The sequence below is a fragment of the Eleutherodactylus coqui genome, chromosome 2, assembly GCF_035609145.1.
Source record: "Eleutherodactylus coqui strain aEleCoq1 chromosome 2, aEleCoq1.hap1, whole genome shotgun sequence".
Lineage (NCBI taxonomy): Eukaryota > Metazoa > Chordata > Amphibia > Anura > Eleutherodactylidae > Eleutherodactylus > Eleutherodactylus coqui.
The window spans coordinates 292,153,069-292,170,887 of NC_089838.1; the positions used below are offsets into that span (position 1 = coordinate 292,153,069).

General features: G+C 45.1%; 1 protein-coding gene across 1 annotated transcript in view; it reads right to left on the minus strand.

The window, feature by feature from the left end:
* The window catches only part of LOC136612696 (adhesion G protein-coupled receptor E3-like), a 114,657-nt gene extending 97,176 nt beyond the window's left edge, over positions 1–17,481 (minus strand). The window contains exons 1-2 of the mRNA XM_066593225.1: positions 17,443–17,481; positions 6,871–6,906 (exon numbers count right to left, since the gene is read on the minus strand). Of these exons, the coding sequence (XP_066449322.1) occupies positions 6,871–6,906; positions 17,443–17,473 (67 nt within the window). The 5' untranslated portion in view covers positions 17,474–17,481. The remainder of the gene's footprint in view (positions 1–6,870; positions 6,907–17,442) is intronic.
* Positions 17,482–17,819: the final 338 nt, after the last annotated feature.

The window sequence follows — 17,819 nt, forward strand, 5'->3', positions numbered from 1 at the left end:
GACAGCAGCACCCCGCCCCTCCCCCCACAAGTAAACTGACAGCACCCCCTGCCCCCCCCACTACACTGACAGCACCCCTGCCCCCTCAAGTACACTGACAGCACCCCTGCCAGCACCCCTGCCCCCCACAAATACAGTGACAGTGCCCCCCCCGCTCCCCACAAGTACAGTAACAGCACCCCCGCCCCTCTCACCCACAAGTAAACTGACAGCACCCCCACGCCTTCCCCCACAGGTACACTAACAGTACCCCCGACCCTCCCCCAAACAAGTACACTGACAATCCCCCTACCCCTCCCCCCAAGCACAGTGACAGCACCCCCCTCTCTTCCCCTCCAAGTAAACTGACAGCACCCCCGCCCCTCCCCCATAAGTAAACTGACAGCACCCCCTGCCCCTCTCCCCCATAAGTAAACTGACAGCAACCCCCACCCCTCCCCCTGACAAGTACACTGGCAGTGCCCCCCCACAAGTACACTGACAGCACCCCCACCCCTCCCCCCCACAAGTACAATGACAACACCCTCCCTCCCCCGCACAAGTACAGTGACACCTATATGTAGATAACACAGGATCCACCATTCACAATAGTCACAGCTCACCTGCTTCCCTCCCTGCACAGGCAGGATTACACTGAGAGGGACACCTATATGTAGAGAACACAGGAGCCACTATTCACAATAGTCACAACTCACCTCCTCTCCTCCCTGCACAGGCAGGATTACACTAAGAGGTGACACTTGTATGTAGAGAACACATGAGACACTATTCACAATAGTCACAGCTCACCTCCTCCCTTCCCTGCACAGGCAGTATTACACTGAGAGGTGACACCTATATATAGATAACACAGGATCCACCATTCACAATAGTCACAGCTCACCTGCTTCCCTCCCTGCACAGGCAGGATTACACTGAGAGGTGACACCTATATGTAGAGAACACAGGAGCCACTATTCACAATAGTCACAGCTCACCTCCTCTCCTCCCTGCACAGGCAGGATTACACTAAGAGGTGACAGCTGTATATAGAGAACACATGAGCCACCATTCACAATAGTCATGGCTCCCCTCCTCCCCTCCCTGCACAGGCAGTATTACACTGAGAGGTGACACCTATATATAGATAATACAGGACCGATTATTTACAATAGTCATAGCTCACCTGCTCTCCTCCATGCACAGGCAGGATTATACTGCATGTGATAAATTACTGTGACAGCCCCCCGCCCACCCTGTAGCATGACAAATTACTGCCAAAGCCCCCCTCCCACCCAATGTGATAAGTTACCATGACAACACCTCTTCCCCCGGCAACAAGTCTATGTGACAGAACCCACCCCCCAGTGACAAGTCTATGTGACAGCACCCCCCAGCGATAAGTATATTTGACAGCACCCCATAGCGACAAGTCTATGTGACAGAACCCTTCCCGGCAACAAGTCTATGTGAAAGCACTCCCAAACCGCCCCCCCCCCCCCAAACGTCATGTGACAGCACCCCCTACCAGGTGTTATGTGACAGCACCCTCAAACCGCCCCCACTAAGTGTTATGTGACAGCAAACTCCCCACCCCCCGTCAAGTGTTATATGACAGCACCTCCGCCCCCTCGCCAAGTGTTATGTGACAGCACACCCAAACTGCCTCCCCACCTCCTTCCCAAGTGTTATGTGACAGCAAACTCCCCCCCCCCCCCCCCCGAAGTGTTATGTGACAGCCCACCCACCCCAAGTGTTATACTTACCCTCCAGTCGAATCGGCTGCACAGCGAACTGCCACATGTTCCCGAGCCAGCAGGTGCTATTGCGCATGCACGAAGTAACAGGTGCGCACCCACGGCCCAAGCTGCTGCGCTTGCGTGAAATACTAGAAGTGCGTCCACAGTCCTGACAAGTCCTTCAAGCCGGCCGACAAGAGAAGAAAGAAATTTGTCGTAACCAGGGACGACAGAATAATAAGCATGGGGGGGGGGCACTCCTATATGGCTCATTTACAAGGCACAATGTATATTACAAAGTGCTTTGTAATGGCCATACAGAAGTGCATACATACACTTGTCATGGCCAGACAACCCCTTTAATAGTTTATTGGTAAGGGTGTCCTGCTTGAGGCCCCCGATAAAAAGGCAATGGCGCTTAGGTGAGTGCCACAGCCTCTTCTCCGGTCTGTGATGTCATGTTCATCAGTCACACAGCTTGAGATCCGCTCAGTCCCATTCAAGTGAAAGGGATTCAGCTGTTATACTAGGTGTCCAGTAGTTACTGCAATGTTTTAACAAGATCCTGCACCATTATATAAACATTTATTATCTAAGGCCTCCTGCACGCTGGCGTATTTGCATTGCGGAGTCCGCGGCGGGCGTCCACCTTTGGACTCCGCAGCAAATACAGTATCATAGCATTCAATGGCAAAATGCCATTTTATCTCCACGAGCGGAAATCGATTGTGATTTTGTGCGGGTTATGCATGGAAAAGATGCCTGACAGGTACTCAAGGGTCACCGGCTGGGCACTGGGTGAATCTCGCATGCGGGGTATGACCCGCCCGTGTGCAGGAGGCCTTAATCATACAAGTATATATGTACATGAGTACTTGCTGCGTACGTTCAATCCCCTAGCCTATTAGCCACGTTAGCCTATTGTGAAATATTGTGAGAGGATAGCGCTCGATTGAACAAAATTAGGTAAATTTACACCATTTAATTACAACATCACAAGCAATACATCCTCTATGTAATACACGCCAAGATTGGCCATGTCGCGTTTTTTTTTTTTTTTTGTGTGTGGGCACGTGTATTTCGTTCGGATTGTGTAAGCAGCACAACGAAAGTCTATGGGATATTAGTACTTATTGTGCACAAAAAAATTTCATGTCATGTGATCTAATTCTAAGCACTTGAGATTTACTTGACCTTGTGTTCTCTCAAGAAGTCACTATTTCAGTCACCAGAACTTCCTGTATGATGAAACTGCATTGACTGTACCACACAGGTTCTTCACGGGGGAGAGACAGAAACTCATATCGCAGTTACTGATGATGATTAGAGGCTCCTGTCACACAGTTATAATGAGGATGATGAGAGTACTGATGAGCGATTAGTGGAACAATTGGTTAATTTCAGGATCAGAACGATTAAACCAAAATCATCGTGAATCAGGTCGGCAGAATCCAACTCCCATTAAAGTCAATTGGAGCAAAAATCGAGTTCACTTATTTGCCCTCCACAAGGTCCACAATGCAGCCAAAGCCCCCAAATTGCATGAGAATACAGCTACACATCTGGGAAACAACATGTTCTCCCCAAAATTGGTAAAATAGTGAACAGTGATGTAGGGGTCAATGGTAGCACAGTGGTGTCACTGAAAACAAGAGAAATCCCACATAGGATCTCCTATATCAACAATTACACCAAGAAAGACAGCAGGTGTGCTGGACAAATTCTACCAGGTGAATAGATCACCCAAGCACGGACCTTCTCCAAGGAACTGCTGGAGTTCCACCAAAAATTACACCAGGGAAAACAGAAGGCATGCAGCTTGTTTCAAAAGCAGTGTCATTTTGAAAGGACAAATTCTACCAGATGAACACAACACTCAAGCACGGACCTTCTAAAAAAAATAGCTGTAGAGCTACAGCTCTTTCTTGTACTTCAGAAAATTTTCGTTTTGGGGGAAATAAGGAGGAGGAGCAAACATGTCGGAAGCAGGGACAAAAGTAGCAGATGTTCCATCACCACCATCAGCAACAGCACCTTGAGGGCAGAGTATGCTCCTAGTGGAAACATGAGAGCATGTAACTCCAATATTGACATATTTTTCATTTGGGGGCGAGTAGGAGGAGAAAACATGGCGATCCACATTGTCTGTGAACAGGCGGATGCGTCTGCCAGTTATCACACCCCCGGCTGTGCTGAACTCCCTTTCGGCTGCCAGCACACTGGCAGCCGGGCAGGCAAACACCTCTAAAGCTTGTTGTGCAAGCTCTGGCCACTAGAGATGAGCGAACGTACTCGGTAAGGCCGATTTCGCAATCGAGCACCGCGATTTTCGAGTACTTCACTACTCGGGTGAAAAGATTCGGGGGGCGCAGTGGGTGAGCGGGGGGGGGTTGCAGAGGGGAGTGGGGGGGGGGAGAGAGAGAGAGAGAGCTGTTCCGCGCTGCTACCCCCCGCTCCACCACGCCCCGCCCCCCGGCGACCCCCGAATCTTTTCACCCGAGTAGTGAAGTACTCGAAAATCGCGGTGCTCGATTGCGAAATCGGCCTTACCGAGTACGTTCGCTCATCTCTACTGGCCACTCATCCAGATTATACACCCAGAAATCAATGCCATGTCTGAGTATATCCATGCAGGAGCTCTTGGACTATCATGGATAAGTGCTGCATGTAACTATGAGTCCTATCCTCTTTTGTTGCTGCAGGCTGCGCCGGACTGTTAAAACTATGACACATCTCTGTTAGGGCGCCCACCCACTGGCGATTTTTTTTTCTTTGCGTTTTGCGTTTTTTCTCAAGAGCAATTAGAATTGAATGTACTCCTGTCCACTGGTGTTTTTTTTGCGGTGCGTTGCGATTTTTAACATAGGAACTGTCAGTTGCATATGTGTCCTTATTTTTCTCCTAATGCACCCATGAATGTCAATGAAAATTAATGGAAAAGGCGTGAAAAAGCCGCGAAAACGCCGCGAAAAACGCACGGAAAACGTGGCAAAAACTCGCCGAAAACGCTGGGTTTTTCACGCACGAAAATCGCAAACGCCAGTGGGTGGGCGCCCTTAGACTTTCCCTGAAATGGGTTGTGGTGCTGCTTTTGCAGCTTCCTGTTCGCACGCCATAAGCCACAGAGCTGCGATCCATTGCAGATGCATCCTTGTGGCCATTGGGAAATACACTGCTCAAACTACTTAACAGTCTGTCCTGACACTGCTGCACTTTGAGGTCCCTCTCCAATGCCAAAATGAGATTTGTCATTATGGCTTTGTAGGAGGGTGGCAAGAGAAGGAGGAGGAGGGACTGATGAGGGGACAGACACAGACACAAGTCTTGGGGTTGCCATGAAATATGGGCCACCCCTTTTGACTGCCTGCCCCACTTCCAGGACATTGACCCAGTGTGCTGCTAAAGATATGTAATGCTCCTGGCCATGCTTGCTGGACCAAATATCTGGAAGTCTTCATGGTGGTCTGGGTCCAGATAGACAAGAAAAAAAGATAATACATCTATTAGGGCACAGCATAGAGTATAATTTATTTCTTGGGTAACAGTGTATCCTATTTCTGGGGCACAGTGTAATCTAATTTATTTCTAGGGGCACTGTTGATGTTATAATTTATTTCTGGGCACTATTTTCAGATGACACAGTGTGTGGTGTTATTGTTTTCAAAGAAGTCAAACATGTTGGGGGCCACAAACTCCGCAGAGACAAGAATTACCTGATGAAAGCATGAAGATCTGGACCATATGGAGAAGAAAAGGAAAGAGCTCACAGAATGTCACCTGTGGGTCACATAGTGACATTGTGTATTCTGTCTCTGACTGTGTTACATCAGTATCGGTATTGTGTTCACATGTAAGGTCCTCTGAATTATAGTTTGCAAAATTACAAAGCTCAGCATATCCTAACCATTGTTCAGGTCATACTAGGATCTACTGCTGTTTCACATGATAAAAACTTTTATAGCACATGTAAGGTTGCAAATAATGCTTTTGTATACTTGTATGCTAAGTATAGCAATACATTATTGATAACCCTAGTATACAATACAATTTGACAGCACTGTCTTTTGTTCTCTCTTTTCGCCCTTTCTCTTTTTCTCCCTCTACTGCATTCTCTCTATTTCCTTCTTTCTCTTGCTGTAGGTTAGCCACACCCCTTAGGTTAATCATCCCCTCAAAATCCCCACTCCCATCAAACCGTGAAAGGCTCTCCCAGGTTGACTTCTCAATATTACTCCTTCCATTAATGTATGTATTTACAGCCTCTATAATTATCCCCTCCCACACTAGTGCAGAAGGAGAGTACCCAAGTAGATGTACATTCAGATGTGAAAAACTGAAGATGGCAGTGGATAACTATTTATTTATTTTAGAGCGTACTTGTTCCGCAGTGCTGTACATCACTTGATGTCCCCATGTGGGTTCACATTCTAAGTTCACCTATTAGTATGTTTTTGTAGTGGTGGAGGAAAATGCAGTACTCGTAGGAAAGCCATGCAAACGCAGGGAGAACATGAAAACTCCATGCAATAGTTGTCCTTGAAAGGATTTAAACCCAGCACTGCAAGGCCACAGTGCTAACCACTGAGCCACCATGCTGCCCAACTAAATACCTAAATCACATCCCAAAATTCCAGCATAATTGATCATAAAGTGTTTACATCTGATTGGTTTATGAGGTATATATGTATATACACACACACACCTGGGTGTTCTTCATCTACACAACTGCTTTCTGTTTCTTTTCATCTGTTTGTACAACCTGAACATCCCTGCATGAGCTGAGTGGTGCTGTAAAGGGGCAGTACAGGCCCCCTTACATATCGGGCACAGTATAAACCAGTTTTCCCCATAAATGAATAATTCTGGAGTATGCTTTTTATAATTCTTCATTGTTCTGTTCCTCTGTTATTCCTTTTGGTAATTTATTCATAAACTGACAACTGGGAGTTACAAACCAGCTTGTAATGGGGCGTGTTCCTACAGGAGTCTGGAACTGTTCAATGGTCCTTGATATGTATATACACCCTGGTCACTCACACTCCATATACAGGCAGTGTCTCTCTTTGTCTATTACACCCTCCAAATCCTGCCGACAGATCACCCCTTTACGCATCCAATGTTATTTTAACCTTTTATTTCCCTTGTGATTTACCTCTCGTTGTACAGCAGTTCAAGAAGAAGAGGAGCCCTAAGGAAGAAATAATCTGTTAATATTGGTTTTATGGTTCAATAAGCAACGTTAAAGCGAATGTGTCATCAGAAAATGACCTGTTATATAAATCACATTTTTATGCTAAATATATTCCTTTAAAGGGGTTGTCCCGCGGCAGCAAGTGGGGTTATACACTTCTGTATGGCCATATTAATGCACTTTGTAATGTACATTGTGCATTAATTATGAGCCATACAGAAGTTATCAAAAGTTTTATACTTACCTGCTCCGTTGCTGGCGTCCTCGTCTCCATGGTGCCGACTAATTTTCGGCCTCCGATGGCCAAATTAGCCGCGCTTGCGCAGTCCGGGTCTTCTGCTTTCTTCAATGGAGCCTCTCGTGCAGGATGCCGGCTCCGTATAGCTCCGCCCCGTCACGTGCCGATTCCAGCCAATCAGGAGGCTGGAATCGGCAATGGACCGCACAGAAGAGCTGCGGTCCACGGAGGAAGAAGATCCCGGCGGCCATCTTCACCGGTAAGTATAGAAGTCACCGGAGCGTGGGGATTCAGGTAAGCGCTGTGCTGTTTTTTTTTTAAGTCCCTGCATCGGGGTTGTCTCGCGCCGAACGGGGGGGGGGGGGGGGGGGGGTTGAAAAAAAAAAAACCCGTTTCGGCGCGGGACAACCCCTTTAAGAATTTTTTTTATGCTTTTAACTTTCAGTCACAATCTAGGTTTTAAAAAAATCCTGCATTTTTCACACTGACCACAGAGTTTAGTACCGCAGTTGTGGCCAAAACTTTTAAGACTGACACAAATTCCGGTTTTCACAAAGTTTGCTGCTTTAGTGTTTTTAGATCTTTTAGTCTGATGTTGCTATGGTTATTGAAGTACAATTATAAGTATTTTAGATGTTTTTAAACTTTTATTGACATCAAGTGTCATACTCAATATTTATAATTAGAGATGAGCGAGCATACTCGTCCGAGCTTGATGCTTGTTTGAGTATTAGGGTGCTCGCGATGCTCGTTACTCGAGACGAGCACCACGCGGTACTCGTCTCGATTGAACGAGCACTGACCATTGAATTCAGTGGAGCCGGCAATACAGCCGGCTCCATTGAAAGCAATGGGCTGCCGGCGAGCGCGGGATGAATTTTCGGGAAGGGCTTAAAAATACAAGCCCTTCCCTGAAATTCATCCAGAAATGTGTAAAAAGTAAAAAAAAAAATATATACTCACCTTGTCCCAGCAGACGGAGTTCAGCCGCGGCTGGCCGGCAGTTCTCCTGAACTGCTGTGAGTAGTATTCAGCAGCCAGGGATTTAAAATCCCCGCCTGCTGAATGAGCTGCCTCTGATTGGTCACAGCCTCACCAATCAGAGGCAGCTCTCACTCACCCATTCATGAATTCATGAATGGGTGAGTGAGTGCCGCCTCTGATTGGCTCAGCGCAGGGACCAATCAGGCGCAGCTCTCAGCTGAATGACCAATCAGAGGCAGCTCATTCAGCAGGCGGGGATTTTAAATCACCACCTGCTGAATACTATAGAAAGCAGTTTAGGAGAACTGCCGGCCAGACGCGGCTGAACTCCGGCTGCAGCGGAAAGGTGAGCATACATTTTTTTTTTTTTTTTTTACACATTTTAGGATTATTTTCAGGTAAGGGCTTATATTTTTAAGCCCTTCCCGAAAATTCATCCTGCGCTCGCCGGCAGCCCATTGCTTTCAATGGAGCCGGCTGTATTGCCGGCTCCATTGAATTCAATGGGCTAACATCGTTCTTCTTTGCCACAGCTGTTACAGCTGTGTCAGAGGAGAACGATCTTTATGCTGACAGTGCAGGGGGGCGGGGGTCTCACTCTTGCCACTATTGTGGCTTAATAGTGAGACCTCGGAGCCCGAAATGCAGCCCTGCATGTTGCTCCTCGCCAGCCCTATCCATTTCTGTGTTTTTTACATGACTTTGGTGGTTTGCTAAGATTTTCACAAATGAAAACCTTAGCGGAGCACCAGTCATATATAAAAATGCTCGAGTCGCCCATTGACTTCAATGGGGTTCGTTACTCGAAACGAACTCTCGAGCATCACTGAAAGTTCGACTCGAGTAACGAGCACCCGAGCATTTTGGTGCTCGCTCATCTCTATTTATAATGTTTTTCAAGACGTCTGCAATTTTTCCTGGCGTGCTGGATATCAACTTCTCAACTGACTGATGGCAACCCATTCTTCAGTGCTTGGAATTATCACAATTTTTGTTTTTTGATTTGTCTGTTCACTTTTTGAGGACTGACCACAGGTTCTCTATGTTATTGAGACCTGGAAAGTTTCCTGGCAATGGACCCAAAAATTCCATGTTCTGTTCACTGAGTCCCTTAGTTATAACTTTTGCCTTGTGACATGGTGCTCTATCATGCTAGAAAAAACATTGCTCATAGAATCGTATAGTTGGAAAGCTTGTGGTGGCGAATAGTGGAGAGGCAGCACCTTATTTTTCCTGAAAAAGAATAAAAAATTATTTCATTTATACTAACAGCAGGAGTTGCTCTACCCTTTCTTCTCCTTCTCTTTGTTTAGTTGGAAGGCTCCTCAAGTCCAACCCCTTGCTAAATGCAAGATTCACTAAATCATCCCATGACCAAATTGCTCCTAGATCTCTGGGAGACGTTGTTCCTGGATGGTTGGGAGAAATTGCTCTTGGAGGATGTTTAGATACCATTCTATATTTATGGCAGCGTATTTAGGCAAAAGTGCGAGTGAGCCCATTCCCTTGGATGAAAAACAACCCCACACATGAATAGTCTCCGGAGGGTTTACAGTTGGCATGACACAGGACTAATGGTAGCACTCATCTTTTCTTCTCTGGACAATCATTCTTCCAGATGTCCAAAACAGTCTGAAGGGGGGATCATCAGAGAAAATAACTTTACCCCAGTTCTCTACAGTCCAATCCCTATGCTTCCTGCAGAATGTCTGTTTTTCTTGGAGACAAGTGGCTTCTTTTTAACCCTTCTTGACACTACGCCCGCCTCAAAACGTCTTTGCCTCGCTATGCGTGTGGATGCACTGACACCTGACTACTGCAATTCTTGAGCAAGCTCTGCACTGGTGTTGAATCAATCCTCTAGCTCAATCCGCTTTAAGAGATGCCCCTTGCATTTGCTGGACTTTTGCTGGTGCCCTGGAGCCTTCTTCACAGCAATTGAAAGTCTCCACTTGGTTTATTTTGGGGCAACCTTACAAGCAGCAATGATAACTGCAAAGATGACCATGGTAAACAAAAGACAGTGATTTTAAACACCATCACTAGTTTAAATAATAATTCAGAGTGATTGTTGGGGCTCTAACCCAGGACCTCCAGTCGACAGCTTTCTCCACTGCTTTATCCAGGCCTTTGGACAAATTCCCCTGCCTCCTGGTCCTGACCCTGCATCTGTCTTGATTGGACTGCCTATAAAAGCCGGGATTATTCTGCTTCTCAGCGCTTGATCCAGCCCCCCTTCTACCTGCTATTGTTACAAGATTACCCATTGCTGAATCATGGCTTTCTCTTCTGACAACGTTACCCACCCCATTCCTTGTTCTGCATACCGTGATTGTCCATTGCTGACTCCTGACTTTCTTTCCTGAATATGTTATCCGCCTCATCCCTTGTTCTGCATACCAGGATTACCTGTTGCTGACTTCTGGCTTTCTCTCCTGACTACGTTACTCACCTCATCCCTTGTACTGCACACTGTGATTACCTCTTGCTGACTCCTGGCTTTCCATCTGACTACTCTCCAGTCCTCTGGCTGCTATACCTGAGGCTCCATCTTAGTGCTTGAACTGCTCCAAAATAATCTCACCCAAATGGAGCCTGGAGTAACCACCCTGAGAAAGCACGTTACAGAGCTCCTCCTATCAGGAAAAGCTTTTTTGGATATACATACTGTACAGAAAGAGATAATAGCTTCAGAAGGAGATAATTGGCTTACAGAAGCAGTTTCTGGATTTGCATCACTCAGGCTCTGATGTCCACATGCCACTGCCTGCAAAATTCGGTGGGATCATCATCAGTATAGAGGCTTCCTTAATCAATGCTGGATTTATTTCCAGATACAGTCCACCTTATTTACCAGCAACAGGAAGAAGGTATTTTTCATCATTAACCTCCTCACTAATGAGGCGCTAGCATGGGTTTACCGTACATAGAGATCAACAGTAATCTCCTTGATAGTCTCGATACCTTCACAACCACTGTGGGTCAAATCTTTGAAGATCTGAACCGTTGTGTCATGGCCGAAGAGAGGTTGCATAACCTATGACAGGGACGATGTTCCATTACACCGTAAACAGAGGAGTTTATTAGCTGAGCAAATGATACCATGTGGAACCCAGCCGCACAGCAGAACCAATTCCATAGGGATTTATCTGAGTGGATAAAAGATGAACTTCCTTGGGTGGAGACCCCTGATAACCGAGAAGATTTCATCCAGCTGTTCATCTGCATTGATCAGAGACTTTCCGAGCGTCAAAAGGAGAGACTGCGAGGTTTGGTTACCAACACCCCTTACTCCTTCAGTCAATCCATGTTGAGTCCCCAGCCAAGGACCAAAGCCGCACCTGAACCGATGCAGGTTGACACTAGCCACAAACTCCTCTCCACCACTGGATTGGCCCATTACAAGAAATTTGAAGGAGGTACAATGCCTGGTTGGTTTTGCAAACTTCTACAGAAGATTTATCAAGGAATTCTCAAAATTCATCTCTCCCATCACCTCCCTCACAAAGAAAGCGCACACATTTTCCTGGTCCCCGGAGTCATAAGTAGCTTTGGAGAAACTTAAGACTCTGTTAAATTCAGCAAAAAGTACTGATCCACCCAAGACCAGAATTGCTTTTTGTCATCAATGTCAAAGCTGTGGGAGCGTTGAGTTGGAGATAGGATGCAACTACATTCGTGTGCATTTCTGTCCTACACCTTATGGCCTGCAAAGTAAAACTATGATGTTAGAAATAAGGAACTTCTGCCCATTAAGATGGCTTTAACTGAATGAAGGCACCTCTTAGAAGGAGCCCACCATCGAGTATCGGTGCTTACTGACCATAAAAATTTAGAATTTCTCCATACTGCCATTGGATTTTCTGCGAGACAAACATAATGGGCTTTGTTCTTCTCCATTTTTAATTTTGTTGTGTCCTACCGCTCCGGCTTCCGAAATGGTGAGGTAGATGCATTGTTCAGGATATTTTTGGAGCCTGAAGGGGAGTCAAATACAGACCACACAATACTGTCCCCAAAAATTTTTTAGGTTTTCTGCATTCGGAGGACCTCCTAACCAAGTTTAAGGAAGCCTATTAAAGTGACCCTCTCCTGAGTCATCCTTCTAAGGATGTGAAGCTCTCTTTCAAGAAGGGACTGTAGAGGTGAGAACACCAACTATACGTTCCCAAGGCTGGTCGGCTTGAAGTCCTCAAACTAGTCGACATTTCAAAGCTGGCCGGTCACCCTAGGGTCACGACTCTGGAATTAATGCTTCATTCCTTCTGGTGGCCCAACTGCCGGAAGGATGTGAAGAGATATATCACCTCTTGCGAGGTATGTGCCCAGAACAAGACACTGATGGCCAGTCTCCTACAATCCCATCCAGGTCATGGGGATCTGTATCAATGGACTTTATAGCCGACCTATCCACTTGAAAGGAATGACAACTATATTTGTTGTTGTGGACTAACTCACTCTTTATAAAATCTATAGTTAATGCAAATTGCCACTATAAAAACTGAAGCAGCAAACCTTATGAAATCGAAAATTTGTGCCAGTTTTAAACTTTTGGCCATGACTGTAGTCTGATACTTCCTGATGTGTAGAGAAATCTTTGCAGCAGTCATCTCAGTAAGATCACAGGATAACACTGAGAGGTAACACCTATATGTAGAAAACACAGGATCCACCATTCACAATGGGTGATCAGTTGTGACTATCTACTCCCCTCCCTGCACAATGACCTCTGCACGAGTCACAGGGCATGTCTAGTACAGTCTCCCATACAAGTCAGTGGATCCCCTCCTGTCCATTGTGTGAACGGCCCAAGACGCTACTATAATACATCACTCTAATATATGGCTGCAACCACATGGGCTACAAAACCTTGCTACAAAATTATTGCTATAATGTGAAGCCCATGGTTGCCGATGGGTTCTTTCACATAAGCGATGATTTTGTAGTGAGATTTTGTAGCCTATGTGGATGCAGCCTAAAGGCTCCCACACACTTCCGTTTTTTTTAACGCGAATGTCAATGGGAATTTCTAATGTTAAAAACGCATCGCAAGTTTGTGCTTTGAGATTTTTGTGTGATGTGTTTTTAACATTAGAAAGTCTCAGTGACATTCGCGTTAAAAAAACGCAAGTGTGTGGAAGCCCTAAGGCTGCATCCACACAGGCAATTTTCTTGCGCGATTTAGTAGCAATGTGACAGTGCTACAAATCACATGTAGAGCCCATGTTTTCCTATGGGTTAATCTGCACGAGCAATGTTTTGTAACCTACGACATTGCGAGACTACAAAATCGTGTGTACATAGCAGCGATATCACAAATATTTTGTAGCTGTCACCCGTATGGATGCGGCCTTAAGCCTTAGGCCTCGTTCACACGGGCAACAAAGTCGCACGGTTTTGTAGCATTGCTACAATGCTACAAATCACATGTATCTCAAGCCTATGCTTTCCTATAAATTCCTTCCCGCATGCGATATTTTGTAGCAAGCGACAACCCGACAAAAAAACTCACAGGTCCGGCTATATGCATCCAACTCGTGAGGTTTTGTAGCCCATGTTTTTCTATGGAGCCTTCTTCTGTGTTGCATCGCACGAAAACACGGATTGGTTTAATCAGAGCCATTCATTAAGTGCTGGCTGTGATTGGCTAAGCTTCAGCCAATCACAGCCAGCACTTCCAGAAGGCGGGGATTTTTCAAACTCCGTCCAGAACAGAAGGAGATTAGTGACGGGACCCAGGATGCAGCCGGGCTGACAGCGCGTCTAGAGTGATGTATGTGTTTTTTTTTTTTTCTCTTCTTCAGCTACAGTTTATTTTCGGGGTAGGGCTTATATTTCAAGACTCCCCCGAAAATCCTCGCATGTGACGCTACAAAGTCGAGCAACTTTGTAGCGCTACAAAATCGTGGAATTGCAGCAAGAAGATGCAGAGATATCGCACGGACCAGCCATGCAATATCGCTGCGCTCTTCTTTTCTTTGCAATGCCGTGTCGCCCGTGTGAAGGGCTTTCTTCACACAGAGTACAAAATTGTGCGATTTTGAAGCCCTACAAAAACGCATGTATGTGAAGCTCATGGTTTCCAATGGATTCATTCAGGCTACAAAATATCTCTTATATGAATGAATCCATTGGAAACCACAGGCTTCACATACATGTGTTTTTGTAGCGCTACAAAAATCGCACAATTTTGTAGCCCGTGTGAATAAGCTTATCAGAGAGATGTATTATAGCAGCTTCATGGACCGTTCACACAATGGGCAGAAAGGAACCCACTGACTTGTATGGGAGACTGTACTAGTCATGTCCTGTGACCTGTGCAGAGCTCATTGTGCCGGGTGGGAGTAGATAGTCACACCTATTGTGAATGGTGGATCTTGTGTCATCTACATATAGGGCTTCACATTGTAGCAATGATTTTATAACGAGATTTTACAGCCCGTGCGGATGCAGCCTGAAGCCCGTGGTTTTCCTAAACCAAACTTAGATCAGCATAGGGTTGTATGTTAACGTAAGTTTGATTCAGTTGGAATCAAGGTGGGAAGGAATGGGGTATTAGCATTAGTCAGATAGATGTGACGTGTTTTATTAAAAATGACATGAACTCCTATTCACACCCGGTAGGAGATTCTCAGAGGAACTACCGTACTGTATTTCTGTGTATTTTTTTGAAGAAGCCCACCTGGTTCAATGCCACAAGGTAGAAAACATATTACAGTATATCAAATCCTGTTCATACACATATGACATCTGGCATGCAAAAAATGCAAATCTAACCATATAGTCCCCAGACAGAAAGAGGAAGCTGAATCTTGCAAAAATGTTTCAGAAAAAAAAATTATGCATATTTCATTTCAGTTCTTCCTTTTTGTCTCAAATTACTTCTAACAATATAAGGTGGCTGATGTAATATGTATTCAATGCCTAGACCTTCTGTGTTTCTTCTGAACCAGACATAGGATCCTATGGTGATCTACGTCCAACTCAGTAGAACTGCGGGAGACCTGGGTATCGCGGCCATAATAATGGATGCTGAAATGCACTTGAATTTTGGCCATCTGAAAGCAGCCTGATTGTTGGGATGGGTGTGCAAGCCTAAAGGATTCTCACCGAACACCGGCTCATCAATTCCATCACAAATCCACAAAAGTGGAGTTTCTTTATCATTTTGTGTAATAGTCAGGGATATACAAGTACGTTTATGTTATGGTGACTACTTCTGCCCCAGAGATTGCTGCATGATAGTCCAGATACAGCTTAAGGCCTCATGCATATACTGTATATGGTTCATAGCACATGAATCCTGAACAAGCTACTAATGCAATTCAATAAGGAGCATTCTGTCTTATACAAATGTATCACATATATGAAAGAAAAGTCACAGTATGCTCCATGGGATGCCGCTCAGTACACAATTTTTCATTAGAATTTTTACTTTTTTTTTTAGTGTTTCCAGGGGAAACCTCTGCCTGAGATCTAGCGCCCTACACTGAATGGTGCACGACAGCATATTTTTCTGTAGTATGGCACCTAGAGCCAAATTCGATCTATTCTCTTTAAAATGTACTGCACCATATGACAGTACAACATTGCCTACGGGTCTGTATTATGTGATTTCATGCATGAATGCAACCTTTCCCCGTATGGATGAGCCCAAAAACTGAATAGCAACTGATTTCCACATTCACACAGTTGGTTTTTCTTTGAGCTTTCTCTTACCGAGGTGCAGAACCATGGATATAACCATGCAAAAGAATGTGGTCCATTGCAATCCCTCTCTTAGGGCGGCTTAACATGAGCTTATGCACTAAAACGCTTGCCTCTGTGGGACCTCTTTGCACATGAACGTGGCTGTTGAGGTAGATTTGCACGTGTGTCTGTGCATATTACTGCACTTATTCCATTAGCAGGGTCAGTTCACACACGTGTGACCCATCCTTTCTGCGATTTAATGAATATTTAAGCTTAATGAGGACTAGATGTGTTCTTTTCCCCACATTTTGCGCAGTATCATACCCTTCCCCTTCTGTATTTGTGCACCTCCTATAGACTTCTATGGAACCTTTGGTCCAGAAAACGCAAAAACATAGAACAGGTCTTACTTTTCACCAGGAGAGCGAAATGCGTGCACAAAACACGCTCATGAGAACTAACGCATTAAAATAAATTAGTTGTATTCTCTGTGTTTAGCGCGCAAATTTTTTCTGCATGCAAAACCAAGTACAAATACACCCGTGTAAAAAGCCCTGAGGGCAAAATCTGCATGCACAAAATACAGAGAATAGAACCTATTGATTTCAATGCGTTTGTTCTCATAAGCGTGTTTCGTATGCACAGAAAGAACTAGGACCTGCTCTAGTTTTCTGCCCCCATAGATGTCTATAGGAGGTGTGCAAATATGCAAGGGATGAAACACTGCGCAAAACCACAAAAAAAAAAGAACACCTCTGAACCTCATTAGGCTAAATAGTCTTTTAATCCGCAAAAAGGATGTGGTGCACCTACATGTGAACTGGCCCTGCATATGCAAAAAGCACAGTACTAAGTACAGACATATGTGCAACAGTACCTTATCCAACCTCGTTCATGTCCAAATACGTTGTGCTGTGATGAACATATTTGTGCACACGATTGTGTGAAGCTACCCTAAGTGGGAAAGGGCCCAGGACCATTCCCTGACCCTCCACACCAGTAGGCTCTGCAAGAACAAGTGACCACTCCTCACTAAATCTAAGGACACCCATATATGCCCAGGTAACTGCTTAGGCTGCTGCTCAAGCATCCCTCAGGACTCAATGTCCAAGCTGAGTCGGGAACGAGGAACTCAAGAATGTTCACAGGTCATCAAAAAGGAAACCCATACTAAAAGAGAAGGTGTTTCATACCCAGATTACACCTCACTAAAATAGTTTGTTAAGCATAGTCACCAACTATACAGACAGTTCGATACAACAGTTTAAGCCTTGTCTTTAAGCCCTACCCCATTTGGCTATGGTTTCCATAGTGCTATCAGACATGCTAACCTGTAAAGGTATGATGATGGGATGGTTGGACTCATCCCTAAACTCCATAACTTTACTCTCCTGTGGAATAAATTTTAGCCTTCTCGGACAATAAGGGTTACTAAAACCTCATTCATACACCCCAAATACTTGGTGAACCTGCACTAATAGTACAAAATAATACATTTAGCAATTTGGTAATATAAAGGGGACTGCAGGGCACCCACTATGCACAGGTCCATGTCTCCTACATCTCTATTTGCTGCCCTAATTTAAAAAAAAAAAAAGCACTAAATCCCAGCTACTCACCACATAACAGGCATCTTCCTGAGGTCTGCATTGTAAGCAGAGATGCGTAGAAGTGAGAGACGTGAATAGAGAAGTGTTCAATATACCCATATCCACTGCACTGATAACACCATAAACTACACTTCCTTCCACAAAATAAAAGCCATGACTCATAATTAAAGAGAAATTTTATTTTGCCAAAAAACCTAGATCTGTCAGCACCGTGGCTGGGACAAAGGCTAAGAGATAGAGGCAGCTGCCTAGGGGGGCAAATCACAATATTACTTTTCAACTAAATAATCAGCTGCTCATCCGTATGATCATGCAGAGGGATGTGTCTGCCAAAAAGAAAGACCTATTTTGATGGGTATAAAGGTCTATGGAGCAGTTCCTGGGAT